The following is a 21463-nucleotide window of genomic DNA, read 5'->3' on the forward strand; positions in this document are numbered from 1 at the left end:
TTGAAACCATCTCTTTACAGCACATTTATAGTTCAAACCACTGTCTGCCTTCACTCAGTTCCCCTACCTTCATCCTCCTTTCCGAGTGTTTGCTGTAGCTGTGCTTGTACAGTTCCTGTAAAAAAGGTGATTTACCTGTGGTGTTACCTCGTCAGAGGTTACTTCTGCCCATCGCTCCAGTTGTGGATTACAGCACCTTTATTTACTCCATATGGCTGTGGTTTTACTAGAAACCCCCTAAAAGAACCAAGTCCAGCTCCTCTGGTGCCCTCAAACCACCGCTTCCTGCCTGGCCAAGCGCAGGCAGGTCTGCCTGCTCCGACCCACCACGGGGCTGGCAGCAACACCCCTGACCAAAGGCAAATCTGCACGACCCCCAGCAGCGCTTGCGGAGCCACCCCGACACCTACGGCTGGCTTTCCTTTCTTTGCATCCCTTGGAGGTGCCATGGCAGCCAGCACCTTCTCCCAGGGCAGGAATTACTTCTCAGAGACCAAACACGGGAAGGTTTCTGGTGCTTGTTGTGAGCCCAGAGTTCCCTCTGGTGGCCAGCTGACCGCACCAGCCCTGAGCAGATCCTGCCTCCGCATAACCCCACAGGGCAGGGAGCCCAGGGATGCCTTCACCCCTGCAGCTGAAGGGCTGCTAGGATGCTTAGCCCATCATTCTTCCCCGTGGTTAAGGGCACGAGTCAGTAATTGTGTGATTCGAATGTGTGGTGGCAAGTGTGTGTTGCTTGCAGTGAGTTGGGAAGGGAGCAGTTCAGGAGCAGCACAAGAAGGAAGCCTCCCCTTTCCTTGGGAAGGCTCGCGTCAAGGCTCACTCCTGCTCCCCCCTGCCCAGAAACCTTTTGCTTTTAACAGTCCCTTGTGGCGAGGGTGCCTGTGCAGCCAGCGCCCGCAGTCGCCCACCGGCTAAAATGAGAGGAAGCAGATGGGTTCATCCAGGTCTCCTCTGGCGAGGGCTCTTCTCTAGGAAACAAAGCGCAAGCCTCCAGCACCACGCAGCTCACTAACACGCCAGAGATGTTAACGTCTTGCAAACGCAACCGGCAGGCTCCTTCCAGAGCTAGATGGAAGCCATGTCCTGCGAGACCTTCACTGGAGAACAAGATCAAAAATGCCAGGGGAAACAGAAATAAGCTGTTTCAAACTGTTTCTCTGTAGAAGTCTGGTTGTAATACACACTCTTCACTTGGCACACGACGTTCAGGTGCTCTCCCTGCATCCTGCAGCACTTTGCTAATCATGAGATTACCCGGATACTTTATTTAGAGAATACTTTATTAGTTTCTGTAATCAAACCCATGTAAATAAGACCGTACATATTTAATACAGTGCGTTACCCCTGTACAAATGGAAAAAAATTAAGTTTAACATTTCTAGACCAATATGGCTGTTAATTTCTGTACAATGCCAACTCACACTACAAGTGGGATACTTTTTTCCAAAGTTGACATCACAGCTAAAGTTTCCAAAAATTCAAATTATATATATATTTATATAAAAAGATAACCAATAGCAATTCACTAGGCATCAATAGCAGCAACAGCCTTTCCAGCTTCTGCAGTCATTTGAACAAAATTATACACATTAGACTTTCAACTCACTCTTCCTTCCAAAAAAAGTAAGAAAAAAAAAATCCCAGAAAAAAATCAGCAAATTCTGCTACTGATGTGGTACCTGGTGCTTTTTATTAGCTTTTTCAATCATTGTCTGGGAAAAAACCTCTAGAATAACATTATTAAAAACAGCTCCAGTATAGCACAGTCACTACTACATATCATAAGCAGGTACAGGATATCTTACATTCACAGAAGTATCATACAGTACTGTCCTACAGCTATAATACTAGAGGATACAATTAAAAAGGCATTTATTTGACTTGATTCTACTTTCCAGCACACTGTGGGCAAGGAGGTGGTGCGACGCAGCTCCGATATAAAGAATGCACCTTTTAGATAAAACTCTCTTTAATCCGATAAGGTTTCTTTTATTCTCGTGGCACAGTTCTAAGTGCTCATTGCTGTATACAGACATAAGCTGGAAACCGTTTAAAGATCACTCGCATCATATAAAGATAGCTGGACAGAGGTGAACAGAACAAATTTGACTATTGGTGCAATGAACCTTTTAACTCCAGAGGTGAACGACTGGGGGGGGGTGGGGGGGTGGGCGTAAGAGAACACAGGTGGCCAAGTAGCATTTTCATACGGTGATCTAAATACAGTATATTGTCATCCAAAAAGCAGCAGCCAGCAAAGCACTGCCTTCAGAGGGAAGTTCGACACCACCAGCGTTACCCTCCGCGTTACGTTAGGTTAGGTGTCACATGGCAAAGGCAATTTTGCCAGCTATACGAATCCCTCTGTTTATTACAAGATAGAAGCTGCTGAAGTAACTAAAAACTTAACACACATTACTTGGCCCAGCACCATCTTCAGATCTGCATGTTCTCATACTCATGGGTTTATAAAAAGATAAATAGCAGCTGAAGATCAGAGCCTGAAGAAAATAAGAGTATTCATTTGTCAGCTAGGAACATGCCTTCCCGACCACCTTCTTCCCTGCCGATGCTATTTCTCAATTTTTTTCACTTTGGGAAGCATACAGGTGTGTAAGCCAAAACACGTGCACACGTGTAAACGTGCACACACCAAAAGCAGCCTTCATGCTGTTAGAGAAGATACAAGCCCAAAGAGCCTAGAAGCTCCATTGGATACACAGCAGTTTGCATCCATAACTGCTGATAGCTTCTATGTCCCTTTACACTGTTCAGAGCCCTGCAGGGAGAGAAGACTGTTGTCCTTTGGGCTACAAATTCATGCTGCTGTCATCTCACCCGCCCTCCCCTCTTCCCCCACCTCCATGGAAACACAGCCTCTAAGATTTTGTTTCTTCAGTTTTGATTGCCTGAGGTTTGATTGGTCCAGTTCTAACAGGTTTTGTTGCCGCAGCAGGCGCAGGGGTAGGCTTTTCCTCGGTTTTGTCCTGGCAGACTCCTGAAGAGTCAGCAATTGCCTCGGCAGGTTTGCTCCCGTTCTCATCCACTTTCTGCGCTTTGCCTCCTATGGGTTTGCTCTGCTGCTGCTGCTCAGAAAAGAACCTCTGGGTGGACTGAAGTACCTCTGCTCTCTGCTTTGCCTTAAGAAAGGGAGAAAATATGTTTACTGAAGAGAGGGCATAGGAATAGAAGTGACTTCACAAAAGTAATTCCTAAATGAAAGAGGAAGGACTGACCACAGTGGCCAGACTTTCCCAGAAAGGCAGTGTCCATCCAGTTGCTTTCCAGATGTCACCACATCTGGGTGGCTTGGCTTCTCAGTAGTAGCTTAATGTCATGCCTAGGCTTCCCTTGCTCTTCCTACTCCTCATCCCAGAATAGAGGATATCAAGGTCAACAATTTGAAGCATTATCTAACATCTTTTTATGCCACTATTATTGCAGAGCTTAAAAAAGTATAAACACTGCCTACAGTACACTCAAACTGAAGCTTCACACCTCAGTAAAAGTCAGACATGACCAGAAGGCGTGTGTGTCTGCACACTGCCCGTGCTCTGACACTACCCCAGCTACGCAAGCGCTTTTGGCGCCAAGGGCCACACCAGCTGTCATTTCTCCTGCTGCGTGGTCTGGACTTCTTGAGCGCAGGGGCTGTAAGACAGCAGCAGAATCTAGTCTGAGCACCCACATTTTTTCCCCCTGTTGTTCTGGACACAGACCTTCAGAGTCTGCAATGGGGGTGCAAGTGAACCTGGTTCAAGGTTGCGTTATATGTAAGCTGAGGCCTTATCTGCTTCCCACTCAAAGTGGGCACTCATTCCAGGAAGTACAAGCTACTGCCTGGCTTCCTTCAAATCCCTCCTCTGAATCCTACCGGTAACCTTGACTTGCACCTGTGAAATTCAGCCTTTGTGACTACATGTTTCAGTTACAGTTTTACACTGGACCTTTCATTTGTCAGTGCAGCACTGTGGAGACCAGATTCTTCAGACCAAGCACTTGGCTCTCCTGCCCAGACACAGGCAAAGCAGGAGTTGCATTAAGAGTTCAATCTTTTGGAAGCTGCACAATTAAGCCCAATGCAGTCAAACACCTTTTTTAAAATTAAAAACACATATCTTAATACAAGGAACCCCAACTACAATACAGACACTAAGCCCCCATGTACCTCTCTAAGTATTTTATGCTTTTTTACAGAAAACGGGGCTGGGGGAGGAGGGACACACGACACAGCAGGGGGGCACAAAACAGCAAAAGCCTCGAACAAGAGGTCTTGGCTTTAATACTGTGTAGTTGCTCCAAGTAACTCAACCAGCAACAGAATAGAAAACAAACCTGTGAACTCTGGTGTGCAGGACTACAGCAACAGTCTGATTTTACTGGATCCAGGTGGACACCTGAAATCTTTTGCATAGATTTCACCCATCCCCTGAGGTTAAGGCTAGAAGGCTGGATGACTTGATCACAAGTAACCAAGCATGACAGAATAACTCATATTCTTCTGAACAGTGTTTGCAGGGAGATTCAGAAAACCAGGACTGCATATTAGTATTTGCTATGACTGGCTAGATTCAATTCATAATACAGACTCAAGACAATATACTAAGCATCACCTGGTAAGTCTACAGCTAGCATAAACTGGTGGTAGAAAACTAAATGGACCAAATACCTAGAATTTAAGGGGTAATCAATTCTCCTACAACCAGACATAACCAGAAAAAACTCTTTTGCTTTTACACCTCAACGCATGAGTTATGGCAAGTGATGGTAGAAGAAGGAGCTCCTCAGTACCACATATTCATACAAGCAACTTACTCTGCAGAAAACAGGCTAAGCATACAATGGTGTCCCTACACGGATGTCCCATATTGCAGTCCTGCCTTGGTAAGAAGAGTTTGCCTCAACCTGAAGGGTCCCAAAGTGACTTTAACAAGTTAGATGACACTCATCACCTGCTACTGCAATGCAGCCATCTCTTCTGTGGAGTATACCATGTTACTGCATTCTACCACAGAGAATTAATCACAGGCATTTCGAACTACCGGGAAATGAATCTCCAGAGTCACCAAGGAACGAGGCTGGCTGGTATAGGAGGGTTCATACTGCTGCTCAGAGCTGGGGAGGCAGATGTGAAATGATAGCTAACAGCCAGGTTTGTAGCGCTTCATCACTCATTCAAAAAAGCTAGGCTCTTGAAACATAGTTGTCAGATTGCCTTTTGACAGCAGTGGCAGCTTCACAACTGCTGATGACAACACCACTTGAGAAAGGAAGCTCCTTATGAATTTTTTAGTCTAAAGTTCTTATTAAAAAAAACAGGGCTTAGAGAAGGTCTGTGTTCAGCTGTTAAAGGCCCGGCTACCAGCTTTGGGTCCAGAGGCATTTTAATTAAGACATGATTTGCAGATACATTCCTGCCCTACAAGCTGTCAAGACTGAACTGGTGTTAACAGCACTGCTGTTCAAATACTAACCTTCATGTCTCGTTCAGCCTTCATCGCAGCCTGGGCCTGATTGCCTCTGGCTCCAGATACTGATCCACAAAGACCTCTGGCCACACGCGGTAAATGAGGGTGGCTCATAAGGCCTGTGGTCATCTGAGACGGCATCTGACTATGCAGTACTATTGGCAGCCTCTGAACAGGCGCTGGGAAGGTGTTAGTATATGGGGCTCTTACCAATGGAGGGAGCAGGTTAGGCTGAGAGAGGATCTAAGTGGGGGAAAAACAACAAAGACATTTCGCAATTAGAAAATTGCCAACTAGATTGCACGTTGGCATTATCTTAAAGGGGAAAAAGTTGCTGCTCTGCTGTCAAACCGATATCAAGAAAATAGGCTTTTATTTTAAGAGAGGCCACGCCTGAACTCCAGAAAAAAACCAGCCCTGTAGTGCTGCTGCACCTGAAAGTAGTATCAAGAACTCAAAACCAGCATGTAATAAGGGAGAAGACCCATGCAAGGCAGTGGAGGAGTCACTAGTGAAAGGCAGCCCTGGAAAGGCTAGTCAGTTTCTGCTAGTGGCAATCCAAAAATCAGATCTCAAGTCCTGCAGTCAAACACTCCAAATGCTGAAAGACAGACAGAAATATCCTACATTTTTACAGAGGCTACATTTCCCTAGCAGCCTGTCTGCAGTCACCTGTAATAGGGATGCACCACCCTTGTAGGCTGTGCTCCCTGGAATGCCAGAAGCAAATCAAACCCTTTGCCATCAGCTCTGCTTTGTGTGGACTGTATGACCTCCAGAGATCCTTTCCAACCTGAACTGCTCTATCAATACTCCAGAGCTACATCTCAGACAAACAACTGCAAATCTGCTTTGTCTTTAAACGTTTAAAATATGCATTGGGACCCTTCTGAGACTCAAAGCTTCTCCCCTTCCCCAACCAAATGATCTGGTTTTGCAGGATGAGGTGCTTTACAGCTGCATGGGGAAGCCATCAGAATAACCGTCTGTTCTACATCATTCACAACTTGTATTAAATTCCTCAGTGTGCACAGAACTCTCACAATTAAACACACCACAAAATCTGTACTACCAGTTAGCAAGATCAGAGAGGGGTTTTTTTGGCTTTGATCTTGAAATCAGTTTTCTCACACCATTTCATTTTAAGAACTCCATTTTGTACTTCCCCATGATAAAGCCTGAGGAAACACAGCTGAGTTAGAGTCACCAGGTCATATAGCAAAACAGATTCGTTTGTAGGAAGCCACCAGTCACCTACCTGTGGTGCAAATTGTGCAGGAAACGGCTGTGTCATTCTCACAGCAGCAGCTGCTGACTGAAACTGCTTCTGGTAGACAATGCTGTTCATTTTATTGGACTGATTGTTAGGACTTGTAGAACTGGCCCTGAAGAAAAGAACACCAGTTAGAATCACACTGCTCTTCTAATTCAGAGGATGTTTGTGCCTTTAGTTACAACTTAACTAGAAATTCAGCATTGGAGGGGGAAAAAAATAACCTCTTAGAGAAGTTGGTATCAGATATTCTTCTGTATCTACCATTAGTTTCAAATGCAAACAAACTCAGAACTTAAGAATACAAAGAGAAACCATAATCAGAAATATTTAGGATATGGAAAGATTCCAGGGTGAAGTCTGTATGAAAGAGACCTTTCCCAAAAGTATTCGTAACACAAATACTAATGCTAAAAGTGTATTCCCCTTCCTATCCCTGCTATTTTATGTTCAGTCCTACCCCTTTACACTGTTTGCTCTATCATGTCAAGTTCAGAGCTTGTCACAACAGTCATTAAGCAAGTGCAGCAGAAGCTGCCATGTGCAGATGCTTCCACTCTGACCTGTCGTCACATGTTTCAAAATGCACTTGAACAGATTTCAAGAATTCACAGAAAACGCTCTCCTGGTTTTATTTGGCTAAGAACGTGACCCTCCATTAAAACTTTTAAGAGGTGTTGAATCACCATGAATTAAATGAAGCCTGAAAGATTATTTGGGGGAAGGACACCAAACAACCATCAGAGAAAGAGAAAAGTGTGAACAGCCTTCTTTAGGAAATGGAGAACTTTGCAGAGAGTTCTCATGCAGAGTGTGTGAGTGATACACTTACTTAACGTAAAATGAGCAGTGGGGCAACCAGTGGCAAGGAAGCCAGCTAAACTCAATACACACCAACATTTTGTAAGCTTAAAGAAGTCTGTTTAGTTTTCACTTTGAACTCTTGAACTCTATTATGCTTTTGTCGATCTTCCCAGTACCTCTGCACTTAAGAGCAAAAGCTTATGATAAGCCCTGCTTTGGTCACTAGGAGAAGAGACGTCTTCTGTAGAATCTCGGAGATATATACCATTCAGTCAATCGTCTAAATGCTGACTAGCCTGCAAATTCAAGTTTCTTCTTCCTCATCCCTTCGCTTTTTTCTTACATGAAGTACTGGAGGCATGACTTCAGCATTGTGTTCAAACTCTCATTTCTACTTCACTAGAAAAGCCTGAACACTGTCAGTCTGCTACAGTGAAAGCCACCAAATACAGTTACTATGCATGGGAGTGCAGCTTTCAAGAACAAAACTATCTTGTAGCAAAGTTCCATTTTCAAGTTCTTTCAGTCCACTAATAGCTTCATCCACAAACAGCCCAACAGGTTTACCATGAAGTGCATCTGCATATGAGCAAGATTCTGTTAATTCAGTCAATTAACCAAGCAAACCTGCAAACAGCTTACTAATTTCACTTGTGAGACACTTATAGATCTTGCAATGACTCTTAGTTCTCTAACAGAATTGTTGCCACAACTGCGGTAAGCCTTTAAGTGTTTTTAATTTGAGCACTGCAATTAAGATAAACTCTCTTATTAGAGTTTTATCCCAAATAACATCTTCCCTGCCACTTCTGTGCTTTCCTGGTACAATCCCAGGCCATTTTACACGACTTGTTTAGTTTTGTTTAATAATAATAATAAAAAATTTAATGTTTTATTTCAGAGCTATGTACTTCTGGCCAACTATAGCCGATCTCATGACCTACAGGAATGCTGCTTTTAAGCTAAGATAAAGCATTGTATGTTATATTAGAAGCCCCTCACCTCATACCTTTCAGAACTGGCTGCTCATGCATGACTAAGTACATTTTCTAGCTCTGATTTAAAGGAATTTTGAGTTTAAGAGAGATTTACCGGAAGGGACTGGAGGTTGGAGTAGTACTTCTACCAGTAACTGGTGGTGTTCCAGGTTTAACATCAATCCCACCTCCAAAGGCCTTCAGGTCCATTTCTGATATCTGAAAAACACAACAATTGACATATTAATTCTAATTCAAAGAAAAACTACATTTACTAAGTAACCCTTAGCTTACCTCACGTTTTTCTCAATGAAAATAGGTCACTTAAGTGGAGGTGAAAGCCAGACTGCAAAATGGCTTCTTATAATTAGGACAACCCCAGCACCACAAGCACCTCTGTGTACAATTTTCCTGCACTATTTGGCACTTCCAGCAATGGTACTGGCTAAGTTGATGTTCCTGCATAGTGAAAGGGGATTTGTGACTCATTTCACATATTCTTCCCTAAAAAAATGTTTCAGGGTTGAAATTTCCTTCCCTGTCTCAGGTACCACAGGAAAATATTTAGATCTAATCCTGAAAAATGCTGAAGTGAAGAATGCCATAAAATAATCCAGTTTTATAAAAAAACAAAAGCAGAGCAAAAATGGAGCTGTCATTCATGCAAAAAGTCTCCAGACTCAGACTGGAGCAATCAGTCTTGCATGTTATTTTGCAGATACACTCAACAGAATAAATTAAGTCTCTGGAACAGTATCTTTCCACACACAGCCATGAAGCATAACAGCAACAATAAATCAGTTAAAAGTGAGTGGCTGTTTTAAGTTGACTTTCTTTAGCAGGAACATGATGGAACCCTTAACACAGGGCAAGAAAGTAACTTAAGGCCACCATCCCACTGCAGTTCCTCCTCATTTCTTGTTGAAATGAGTGTTCATTTTCCAATGACAACTGTAGCATGAAACACACTGCTGCTTGGAAGATGGGTTCATGAAAATTATAAAAGATTAAAAGGTTTGGCCAGATCCTATGAAGCTAGAAAACTGCATGGTGCAAAAATCACCATATACTGTGGTGGGTGACCGGATGAAAACTTTACCTAGGTGATCTGGAATTCCGGCTGCCATTACTGCCCGAGATATGGAATTAATGCCTGAGAGAGATTTTACTTATCACAGCTGTAAACCATTAGGACAGCAGGACCATTTTATTCTCAAAAGCACCCTAAAATCTAGGCCATAAACTGTAAGGATTTCAGGTGCAGCTCCAGAGCTAGATTACTCCCTGCACTGGGGAAAGACCTTGCTGTATCTGACAGAAAGCTTAGCTGTGTTCATGTCCAGTGTTACCACCCACTGCTCACCTGAAAGTATGCTGCAACTGCGTTGTGCTGCACACTATCCGAAAATCCCAGGTGCCTGTAAATCTGTGATTCCATCTAAGACAAGAGACCTTGTGATTGGAAGCCAGCTCCACACATCCCCTCATTAGCAATTACCACAGCAGCTCCAGATGAAGGAGAGGAGAGAATTCTCTCCTAGGCATTCAAGTTTCTTGCACTACTTCAGTGTTATCTCCTTACTGGAGCTGTCACTCAAGGAGAGTTTTCTTCAGCTGCAAGACCAGCCCCCCCATTTTTTTTAATTTCCTTTTTAAACACATCAAGGGTCCTGCCTTACATACAATGCTACGTTCTCAATACGCACCTTGCTGTGCTATTCAGAAAAGCAGACCCCCAGCAACATTAGTAGAGTTTAATTCTGGTTTAAGGTCACAGCTGAAACAGAGTCCACTGAAGTCCCTAAACCTCCAGTTTGTTGCACTGGAAAGACTTGATCCTATACAACTTGCTCCAGTATGAGAACAGAAACAAAGCAATAAACACATGCATGACCAGCATCAGAAACCAGCCCTGACAGTGTAATGTTGTTTGCCTGCTGCTCTGACAACGTCTCTGTACTATTTTCTACATGGCTTCTACATGAAATATCCTACTAGTCCACAAAGTCATTATGAAAGTAGGTATTCCTACGGTGCAAATGGACTATTATCAAGTTAGCTACATAAACTCAGCTAAACCTTTACAAAATGCGCAGACCCAGTTGCAAAGGAACTAACCTTGACTGGCTTTTCTATCTCCCCCTCCCTACCTTTTAAAGTCAAGGCCGATTTTTAGATGCAAGAGTCAACATAGGTTGCCGTGCTGGTTCTATAAAACAGCATACAGCTGTGCTTTGTATTAGTTTTTGTAGTGTAGGTCTACCAATATTGTTACCTTTCCAGTTGCAGCAATCATGCTGTGTTGAGTTCCTGCTGGGATTAATCCTCTGAAAGGCTGGGTTACTTGCGCAGGTCTGCTTAGATTTTGAGCCTGCGCTTGCGGTGGCGTGTGCTGTAGTGGTGGTTGTAAAGATTGGGGTAGGGCAATAAGTGGCTGTGCTGTGGATCCAAAGTTGGGCAAAGAAATTTGTGATCCTGGCAAAGGTACTGTCACCTGGAAAAAAGTACAAAATCACCAGTAACATATACACAAGGGCCATGATTTAACTTTCTTTACTAGCTCTACGATTTCAGCTATATTCAAGCTAAACTGCTTAATGAGTTCAGACATTTACCCACAGAGCTGTAAGCAAATAAGTGAATTATTGTTCAGCCTGTCTTTATAATCAGTTCTAACAGCATTTGGGTCTCTGCTTTTCAGAAGCAAAGTTGCATGCTAGCTCCCAACTCCAACATCATTCAATGTGATTCCATTGTATGAAGTAAATTTAATTCAACTCAGAAATAAAAGTAGAATGAAATAGCCAGTTGGGGGGGTGGATAGGGTTATTTATTTACGTCAAATAATTTTAGTAATTGTAAAGAAACTGGGATGAAAATTAGATTTTACTTTTCAGGAGTCCCAACCACCAGCAGTCCAAGCTTAAAAATACAGCAAACAAAACCCAAACAAACCATGGCCTGTCCCTTGCTTGCATTTACAGGGAGTGCTGTGGGCTGAAAACACCACAGAACAGTAGTGATAACCATGAAAATACCACAGCAGTGACCTGACTGGCAGGAGTTACTGCATTTCCTAGCCTGACCATCAATCCCCAACCTGCAAAAATTATGTTCTGAGTGTGACTAGAAGAATGATATGATATTCTCCAGATGTGAAGGACTTACTAGGGTTCTGCTCTGAAGGATAACAGATTAGAAGTACAGAAACAGCCAAGCTTGAACACATTAAAAGCACTAACTCTTCTAAAAGGTCCTTAAAACTTTATGCTAGATTTCCAACAGATGAGATCCAATTTTTTGAGACTCTTCTAGATTTCTGTCTTGGCAACTTTTCATGTGTATGAAGTAGGCTATTATAATAAACCAGTCCATCATAAGCTTTTTTTTTTAAAGCCACTTAAATAAAAAATTTGAACCAGAAGATGAAAACCACTAGACAGCATCCTGTAAATATGACAGAATGCTTGCATACAGCAAATTAACAGTTCTTTCACAAAAGAATTCAAGAAACTTAAAATCACTGGTGTTATTTTACACATCTCCTGGTTTGTAGGTTACTAGTTACTAACTTGGCTGTCCTGTTTGCCTGTATGATCATCTATCTGCTGGCTTCTCATTTGTTTTCTACATATTTTGATATTGTTGACATACGTAGCAGCTCTGAGGTTTCATCTCAATTAGTGTTAACAATTAGGCTGCACTAAGCACCTGGAGTTTGTCTGTCTCTCTCCACCATCAGTAACTGATCCCTGCCCCCATAAAGGCAGCACATACCTCAATCAATTAGCAACATCACTGTGCCAACTAAATCTTTGCCTGTCACTGGAAAATGAACTATTTAAGAGAATGATGCCAGAGACAAATGATCAACATTAACTTGTAGGCCATTCAACTTCTCAGCAATTCAGTTTTTCAGTGCTGCTGCAGTAGCTCTCCTTTGCTATCAATTTTCAATTCTTGCATTTTGGAAGAATTAAAGATAGTCTCAGCCCCCACCTCCACCCCCACCCCACAAAAAACATAAACAAAACATGCTTAAGAAGAATACAATTTAGGAAATTTACCATGCCATAGTTTACCTGCTGGAGAGCACTGGGAGACTGTGCAGTGTTGTAGAAATTGCTCTGGCCAGGCTGTTGAACTTGCCCAGAGTACAGATTTGAAGCCTGAGTGAGCGTAGCTCTGGCCTAGGAAGAGTGAGAGACACCATTACATTAAGAATACTTAGGAGAGCAGTTATGAGACAGCATGGCACATCATTCTGTATTTCAACCAGTACAGTAGAAACCACAGCACAGGAAGCTGACAACCTGAAGGTTTCAGCTTGTGATAAAGCTCTCATTTGCAAGTGGTAGAATAGCCCTTTATCACCTACCATAACAGAAATTAAACCTGAAGCTCCAATTCATGATAGAAGTGCAAGGAGCCCTGTAGTTTGTGGAACAATCCTCAATTCAGAGATTACACTAAATGTATCTTTGTGAAATTAAAAGAACATTCTCTTCCAAGTGTCTTAAGTTTCCTGCCACCTTGACTATCATGTGATTATCACAGAGGTGGGCTTATCCCAAGCTGAGCAATACTTGATTTATTATTGCATTATCTGTATCAAACTATTGCAGAAGGTTTGCACTTTGGAGCATTTCCTACCTGGAGAATGTGTGTATCAATAAGCTGAGAGCCTCCCAGTCCTGAAGCTTGACTAAGTTGATGTTCGTATAAGATAGGAATAGGTTGTGTATTAGAAGTCTGTTGAAATGCTAGGCTTGACTGTGCCTTAGCAAGCTCCTGGTGTTGTACTGCTGGGAAGTTGTGTAAAGCTGTACCAGACAGAACTACCGGTGATGGCTGAGACAAACCACTTTGCATAAAAGCTTGCTGGGATCTGCAAGAGATTGGAGCATTATACACAAAAATGCAGAGAGAGCTCAACAATGAGCCACCAAAAATTAAGAACACAGGTTATATTCTTTAAAGGGAATTAGAATGCTTAGCTCTATTGAACAGATTTTGACCTGAGAAAGGTAGATTTTTCTATTTACTCTGCACACAACAACATAATAGATGCTACTAAAGGCCACAGGAAAAATACAACTAGGATTTTTATTTAAATTTTAAAAGTACACTTAGCTATTTAGATGTGCATGCTAAAATAGTTTTTGCATAACTTAACTGTAACATACAGAAGCTACCAGTTCTCAGTTCCTGTGCTATAAGGCAGGATGGTGGGAAAGCACCACATGTGAGTAGTTCCACTTAGTCATAAAGTAAACTGCTTTGTTCTCTTGACTTCACAGATCTCCATAGTCAAACTTTTAATACTTACAGGATAAGTCACTGGATGCTGACAACTGTAGCTTCCAAATGAATGTTTTGGCTTCAAAATAGTAACACACACAGACACCGCAGCCTTTAATTTTAACTAGATATTCAATTCTCTTGTCACCAGCATGGGCAAGTTGCAGTTTGTTTAGAAAACAAAGACCAAAGACAGTACAGCAAAGCACCTCAGTCAGGTTGTTTTAGTCCATCAGAAGTATTTATCCAAACATTTCCATTAAGAGCTGGCTGAATAGTCACCTTCAGACTGAAGAATCAGAGTTTCTAAATAAATGCCCCTTCTCAAAGCTGTTCAGCTCAGAGGAGAGTGTTTTTGATGTAAAAACACTTTTCACTTTATCACTTGGTCAATATGTACCAGCATAGCACTGGTCCTGTTAATTTGTTAGCATAGCGGCCATGTGCTTGCCTGAGAGAACACCGGGGTTAGCTTTGTTCTGTACCCTTCCTTAACTGCAAAGCATTCTTACAGTTGCACTCTGAGCACTGGAGAAACTTTTCCAGGAATGTATGCAGAGGACTGTCTTCAATGTAGCCAAAAAAACATTTTCACAAGCTTTTTTTTTTTTTTTAAACCAGTAACCTATACATTTCAAAACTTATCCTGCTCTGTACCTTTAAAGATGTGGGAAAAGTATTCATACTCTTATAAATAGCACAACCCAAAACTCCATTAATACTGGGTTTGTGCGTGACCAGATCAGCCAGAAGCATGTATTTAATCTGGACTGCATGCCAGACTGATTGTGTTTCTGCAACTAGCCAACTGTTTGCAACAACTTTTGTCAGCTGTGGCAGGACAAGCAATATTTGGTCCAACACAGTCAGCCAAGCACAAAGTCAGAATACACATGTAGTCAATTAAACCTTCTGTGGCTTCAGCCTTCTACATTGCAACAAGCAGGTTTTTCTACAGCACATGCAAAACCCTGTAATTAAATTTCCAAAGAAACTTTCTCAAAGTGAAACTAACAAAATTTGTCAGAATTATACCACTGTGAATCAGTTTTGACAGGAACTGCAAGGAAGCTTTGGAAAGGCTTACAGTGGAAATTTCTCTGGCTATGAATGCCATTTAAGAGATACTGGTCGTCTTATTATCTTTTGTAGCAAAGAGAAAACATTTATTCTAGAACATACCCTGCTATCCCCTAGGCATCTGAAATTAAGTTTCTACCACCTATGGGGTTCAAACTAGGATTTCAAAGTGTTTCAAGACTCCAATGTTGGTTTGATTAGAAAATAACAAACACAAATTACTGAATTAAAGGGACAGACTCCTCTTTTTCTGTTCTCTTAGTATGAAAGACTGATGTTTTCAGCTTTTTAGCCTGGTTTCCTAAAGATACAAACATCATGCATAATTTCGAACCCACTATTTCACAACTACATCTGCGCATGCAGACTAGCCAGACAACCCGCATAAGAGTTCTCAGCCAGACAAACAGACGAAAGAGATTTTTGGCAAGACAGGAAAACGAGGCAGCTATTGAGCACAGAACACAAGTCTGCAGGGAAGCAAGTTATATAAATTCTGCCGCTCAAAAAACCAAAATAAATTTGCATACACTACCTACCTATAAGGTTGTAAGGAGGAGTTGAACAACTCTTGGGCTTGTGAAACAGCTGGTGCTGCTCCTAAACTCAGCTGAGCTTGATGCTGTCCTTGTAGAGGTGCATAGATGGGAATGGGGATCTGCTGAACTGAAGCAGGCTGCATGAAAAAGAAACCATTAAATATCCAAGAACAAAAGTCACATAGAAAAGCTACAGTTAAATGTGTGCCAGGATTTGTGCAATATTATAAAAAGTAAAGAAAGAATGTAAAATCCCAAGGCTGCATGCAGAGTTGGTATTGCTCCCATTCAGAAGATTACTTCCTAGTTGAATTTTACACTTTTCCTTGCAAATAACCAGCAGAAACTGCATGAATCATTTAGATTTGTGTACAAAACAACTGCATAAGATTGCATATAATTTTGTACTACAAAAGTTGAATAAGCCTGCACTAACACAGCCACATAAACACCTCCTGTGAATATTCACTTTTACATAAAGTCTGTGAGTGAAAGCTTATTCTCTCAACTTTCATGACAAATGCTTTCATTCTCAGGAACAGTACAGATCAAACACCACCTGCATGCACCGGAATGAAGAAGCAAGGGCAGGCACGACCTCATTTTTGCAGAGTCTTTAGTTCCACTCTCCCCTGCCCCCATTAGCTAGGCTTTAAAGGCAGTATGGACAGGGAGGGGGGGGGGGAAGAAAAAAGAAATCCCCAAATACCTGAGAAAGCCCTGGTTGAAAGCCTTGCTGTTGGGCCAGAGAAGGTGGTGCCAAACGCGCATGTTGGGTATTGAATAGGTGACTTGTATCCATATAAAATGCTGGGATTTGAGCTGCAGTACCTCAGGAAGAGCAATATAATTAGTACCTGATTCCAAACATCTCCCTGCTGGACAGGTTTTCATCAAGAGTTAGAGATGCAGTCACTGTCAGTACTTCCCAGTGTGACAGCTACTAGACAGACTGGGAGAAGAAACAGAACTGAAGAGCTGGGTGCCTAACCAGCTTTGGTATCTTTTCCAATTCACCCCCAGAATCTATCAGTCTTGCATATGCATCTTCAGTCCCATGCAATTCTTGGGGGATGGTTGAGTGAAGGAAGGGGAAGAATATGCCACACTGTCATGTAATTTAGGTTAACTATACGTAGGGTTTTCTTTAAAGAAAAATGCCATGATTCTAAACTATTGTAGCGCTTTAAGAAAGAAGTCAAGACTAAGTCATTTTTGGTCTTAAATAGCGATTTACAATTCTGCAACAGAAAAATGGTACATCAAGAGATTCAGACTTACTTCCCTCAACAAACTAACAGCACAGCATTATCTTTATACTTAACTGATAGAAACTTGCATATTTAGAGTAAAACACAATTAAGTGAATATTTGCTTATAGAATGCTCTCCATCATTCTGTCTTTACTGCAGATAAAACCAGAACTGAATTCAACTCTCCAGCTTCAGAACTCCAAAAAAGCAGACACGTGGCTTCTCAGCCACAAACACTATTACCTGCTGCAGACTGAGACACATAGACCTGGGGACTTTGCTGTTGCTGGGCAATGAGGGATGGCATGCAGCTCAGCTGGGAAAAGTGACTAGCAGAAGCTAGGCTGCTTGTCTGCAACTGCTGTGGTTTCACTTTACATATATTAGGAGGGTCTGAGGTGCTTGCAGTCTTCGTACTCAGTGAAGAGGTTGTGTATGTTCCAGCTCCTAGAAGTAGGGAAGCAAGTCATACATCACAAAACAGCTAAAGATATTTCAAAGCCTCATCTTTCAGTGGTCAAAGTTTTGGGACAGCTATGCAAACACAGCCACAACCAGTTAAGAACACTGAAACCTAATCCAGCTGTTTCCATCAACATAAGATGGACAGGGAGGACCATTCTGTTAAGTTCACTATAGGAAGCACTGCAACCATAATACATCTCCCTTCTCAAGTACAGGAGCATATAAAAATATTGAAGTAGACATCTTGGTTAGTTATGCAACAAAATATTGCAATGTAGAGTGGTTGTGCCTCTCATGGTTGAGAGCCAGGCTCCAAAGAAAGGTCTTTTTCAAGCACTTCAGCTGAGATTTGGGCATACATTCTATTATTCCACGGTGTGAAGATTTAATCAGAGACAGCATCTTTTGTTTGCTGCAAAGAACCAAGGTGGAAACCAGCACTGTTTCTGAAGAGCAGCTGGACATGTACTCTGCCTAGTGTGAGGGGGTCTTGGTATAAACTGTTGAAGCTTTGACTCCAAAAGCAAAAGCACAAATGAAAGTAAGACTGCAACTAGCTGGATATCAGAACTACCATCTGCTCCAAAATCTACCTGCTTGCTTTCATTCAGCTGAACAAAATGAAATCAATAAGGCAGCCAACAGGAGAAGTTTACCTCCTCTTTCAAGTCCATATAAGTAGCATAGGCAGAGAGATGTCGTCTTAATATTCTTTTCAGCTGACTGAAGTGAAACAGGTGAAGTACCTCCTTGTTAATTAAAAGATATTCAGGAAGCTACTGTTCAGATCTGACATTTCATACTAGCATAAAACTTCTGTTAGCTTTGCATTAAACATAACTCCAAAGGGAATCTAATCTCTTGAAAAACATAACCAAGGAACAATACAACAGGCTACTACAATCTTGACACCCAGTACCTGACAGAGAAGTTGTTGGTGTAACCGAGGCCACAGGAATAGGAGGCATTGATGCACTAGAGAAAGAGCTGTAAGTACCACTGCTTGGCCCAGTGTTGCTGCTGTTGCTGCTACTGCCACTGCCACCAGCAATGGGAGATGCTGCTGAGGTCACTGGTGAAGTCTTCTCCCCCATGTTTGGGGAATTCTCCCATGCTTTGCGTGCAGACTCCATCTATTTAAAAGAAAACAAAATTTCCTCATCTATTGGGAAGTTTCAACTAGTCAAACAGTCTTCCTCTTTTAACAGTTCTTTTTAGTTCAAAAGGCAATTCAGGCTTCATGCGAGCCTCTTTTTTAAAAGTCACCATAATCGTGCAACTCTGTTCATGCAAAAAGCATACAGCCTTAAGTTGGAGCTTCTTATCTGTTCCAACTGCACACGTGCACAGTTCATCATTTTAACATTCAATGCTCAAAAGAGAATTCACTCACACTAATTTGGCTTGGTTTTGTTTGACATGAAGAGCAAGAGACACAGCGAGCAAAAGAAAGGTAAAAAACCCTCTAAATATTTCCACGAAGTCCTTTACTTACAAGTTATCTGGGCCATTTAAATGAAACAGCCCCTTGCTTTCTTGGTAAATCATCCACTCTGCGTAACCACCAAAAATATCTAATGCACGCTTCAGTAAACAGAGTAGTCAAGTTTAGATCTCCAAAGCAAGTGCTGTTCAATCACGAGCTGATACAGCTTGTGCACACTGCTTTACATTAATGCTAAAAAATGCTTCATGCTCCTCTATTTCTATAATAATTATAAGTCTTGCACAGCAAGGAAGATGCAACTTTAATTTAAATATTTTATACACAATTATTTTCCACCAAAAGTGGAAAGAACTATTGTTTTACTGCACCCAATAACAATCTAATTATTGCTACGTTAGACACACAATGCCAAATCTTTGAACTGAGATACTTTTGAGGGACTACTGAAAAGTAACTATTAATGCCCAGACTACACTCACTACTTTAAAGTCTAAAACACAGTCCATGGACTTCTCTACAGCCTTCAGCTGGCCTCAGTTCAAACAAATATTTTGCTAGCAGAGCTGGATGCCATAGGCTGAAATTGCTCACCTTGCAGACTGCAAGCTTCTCAAGGCCAGGTGCTGTCTTTAATGATATATGTGAAGGGGCAAATACATATTCACCAAGAAATCTGACCTCACTGCCTGGATCAATAGAGCCCCCTAACTGGGACTTGAAGTCTCTGAAAGTCATACCTTCAACCTACCCTGTTTTACATGAGTTAGGTACAGTCTAGACAGACCACACATGACTTAGGTTATTTGTCTAGATGCTTCAGAAGTGATAAAAAAGCAAAGCAAAATCCAAAGAAGTGGGTAACAGGTGATCAATACACACCCACATTGAAAGTTGAGTTCTGTATCCCTCAAGAGAGTAAAGGGGGAGGAGGGAAACTTTGTTACACATTAAATCATTTGGAGTCACCTATTTTCCTTTTTGAGACCATCTTCCCCAGCAATCATTCTCAGTTTCCCCTCCACAACATTCTCCTCCAAATTGGTTCTGATTCTTGCAGACAGGGCAAACTTCAAAATTTGTTATTAATCTGCTGGAAAGGATTTTGCTTAAGGTGGAGTACAGGTAAGACTAGAGGCTCCTTTCCGAACACCACAGGCTCTGGTAAGACAGGGTAACAGTCTCGTACTGCACTGGTATTAAGAGAAAGTGAAGAAGAACCTGTGAATGTCTGAACAGAAAAGGTGTAGAAGCTTCGTTCAATGAATTCCACAATGTCCTGGAGAAACTATTGATAGCAAAAGCTAGAGTCTACATAATGCATTTTGTCTTCCAAACCTAACCACTGCCAAGATCCCAGATCATCCCACACCCCTACCAATTTGCAATAGAGGGCTTATAATAGAGTCCTGAGTTTTCTAACAGCTTTACTTTTAGAGAGCTCCTTAACAATCGCTAACTTCTTAAGCCAGAAAAAAGATGCAAAACAGACTGGTACTCTAGGAGTGCCTATGTAGCACCATCTACAGACCAGATATGAAGGAGTACGAGGCTCGAAATGAAGTGTGGCTGGGGAAAGTGCTGTAATTTAACTGAAAGGTGTCAGATTCTGGACCAGATGCCTACACAGGAATTTTAGATGGAACCTTGGAACACTGGAAGAGGGCTAGGCAGCTCAGTTTTTAAGATTGCTTTGGACTTCCTTTTGCTCAGCTCCTTACCTACCAATAGCCCTAACAGCTAAGTCCTTAAGATGATGTCTGCCTTAGTAAAGGTGTCTTTAGCAAAGTTATTCCAAGGAAACAAGAAATCTCAACAAGCCTTCCCACATGAGCACCTTATACCTACACCCTGGCAGAACGATGCCAAATAGTGGGAGCAATCGTGACTGAGTTCTCCTGCCGAGTTTCCTCAGACAGCTTTCTGTGATAGGGGACGGAGGAAAGAGAAGATGTAAGGGTTATTCCTTTATGGAGGCAGAGCCTGGAGATTTTGTTCTTTTAAGGGAAGGAAGGAAATGCTTTCCTCTCTGCTGCTCCAAAAGTACCTTTTAAAAGAAGCAAGGATTATACTGAAGAGGATGACAAAGAGCAGCTCTGCTCTGTCTAGACCAGAAGGCCTGTTGTGAAAGTGATAGTCTCAGCACGTGCTTCAAAACAAGCTTGTTGCCTTCAGCATTTGCAAAAAGGAGGTAGAGCTCCAGTGGCTGGAATAGAGAAATTAGAGACAAAACTGCTTCCAAATGCCTTTCCATTCAGATTTTGGTCAGTATTCTTCTAGGTAGCCTCAAAATATGGATCTTCGACATATTTTGCTGGCACACATCCAAGATCTATCATCCACTGAGAAAGCAATCAAGTCACCAACAGCAGAACAGCAGAAAAAGAAACCACAGGATGAATGAAACAAACACCGCAGTTTGCTCTATAACTGAGCAGTATCACATGTCTTTGCAGCATCATGCTATAGTAACATTCCTACCTGTATTACATGTGAATCAGATATCCAGCTGCTAAACAGTTAGAAACTGCTATTTTAGAAAAATGCTTTCAGGCGCCAGAAAGTCAGATTATGGTAATTTATAACACAAGAATGCAATAGAAAACCAGATTTTTGTTAAATCACTTGCCCCTCTCCAGCCCTCTCCCCATTTTTGTTGGTCTGTTGTTTTAAAGTGATGTTACATTTTTTTCAGGAAATAAAGTGTTAACAAAAGAAAAGCAAAGATTCAACAAGAGATCATTAATAACTATCATCTGTAGAGAACACAAGCAAGCAGCTGTCAAACCATGCCAGCAAGACGCAAGTCTCACTGGGATTGACAAGCAAGTTTCTCCATAGTGTTAGTTCTGCATC

General features: G+C 41.9%; 1 protein-coding gene across 15 annotated transcripts in view; it reads right to left on the reverse strand.

The window, feature by feature from the left end:
- Positions 1–1676: 1676 nt before the first annotated feature.
- PRRC2C (proline rich coiled-coil 2C) overlaps positions 1677–21463 on the reverse strand; it is a 76330-nt gene continuing 56543 nt past the window's right edge. For 7 of the 15 annotated variants that reach the window (XM_072867891.1, XM_072867888.1, XM_072867893.1 and 4 more), the window contains 11 exons: positions 18083–18296; positions 16942–17145; positions 16155–16276; positions 15446–15582; positions 13179–13413; positions 12593–12715; positions 10801–11019; positions 9889–9963; positions 8641–8744; positions 6730–6856; positions 1677–3143 (listed from right to left, as the gene is read on the reverse strand). In XM_072867891.1, coding sequence (XP_072723992.1) covers positions 2883–3143; positions 6730–6856; positions 8641–8744; positions 9889–9963; positions 10801–11019; positions 12593–12715; positions 13179–13413; positions 15446–15582; positions 16155–16276; positions 16942–17145; positions 18083–18296 — 1821 coding nt within the window. In that variant the 3' untranslated portion in view covers positions 1677–2882. Of the gene's footprint in view, positions 3144–5477; positions 5715–6729; positions 6857–8640; positions 8745–9888; positions 9964–10800; positions 11020–12592; positions 12716–13178; positions 13414–15445; positions 15583–16154; positions 16277–16941; positions 17146–18082; positions 18297–21463 lie in introns of all 15 variants that reach the window. The other 8 variants (XM_072867901.1, XM_072867899.1, XM_072867895.1 and 5 more) reach the window with 6 other exon arrangements.

Source organism: Ciconia boyciana, chromosome 7 (genome assembly GCF_034638445.1).
Source record: "Ciconia boyciana chromosome 7, ASM3463844v1, whole genome shotgun sequence".
Classification (NCBI taxonomy): domain Eukaryota; kingdom Metazoa; phylum Chordata; class Aves; order Ciconiiformes; family Ciconiidae; genus Ciconia; species Ciconia boyciana.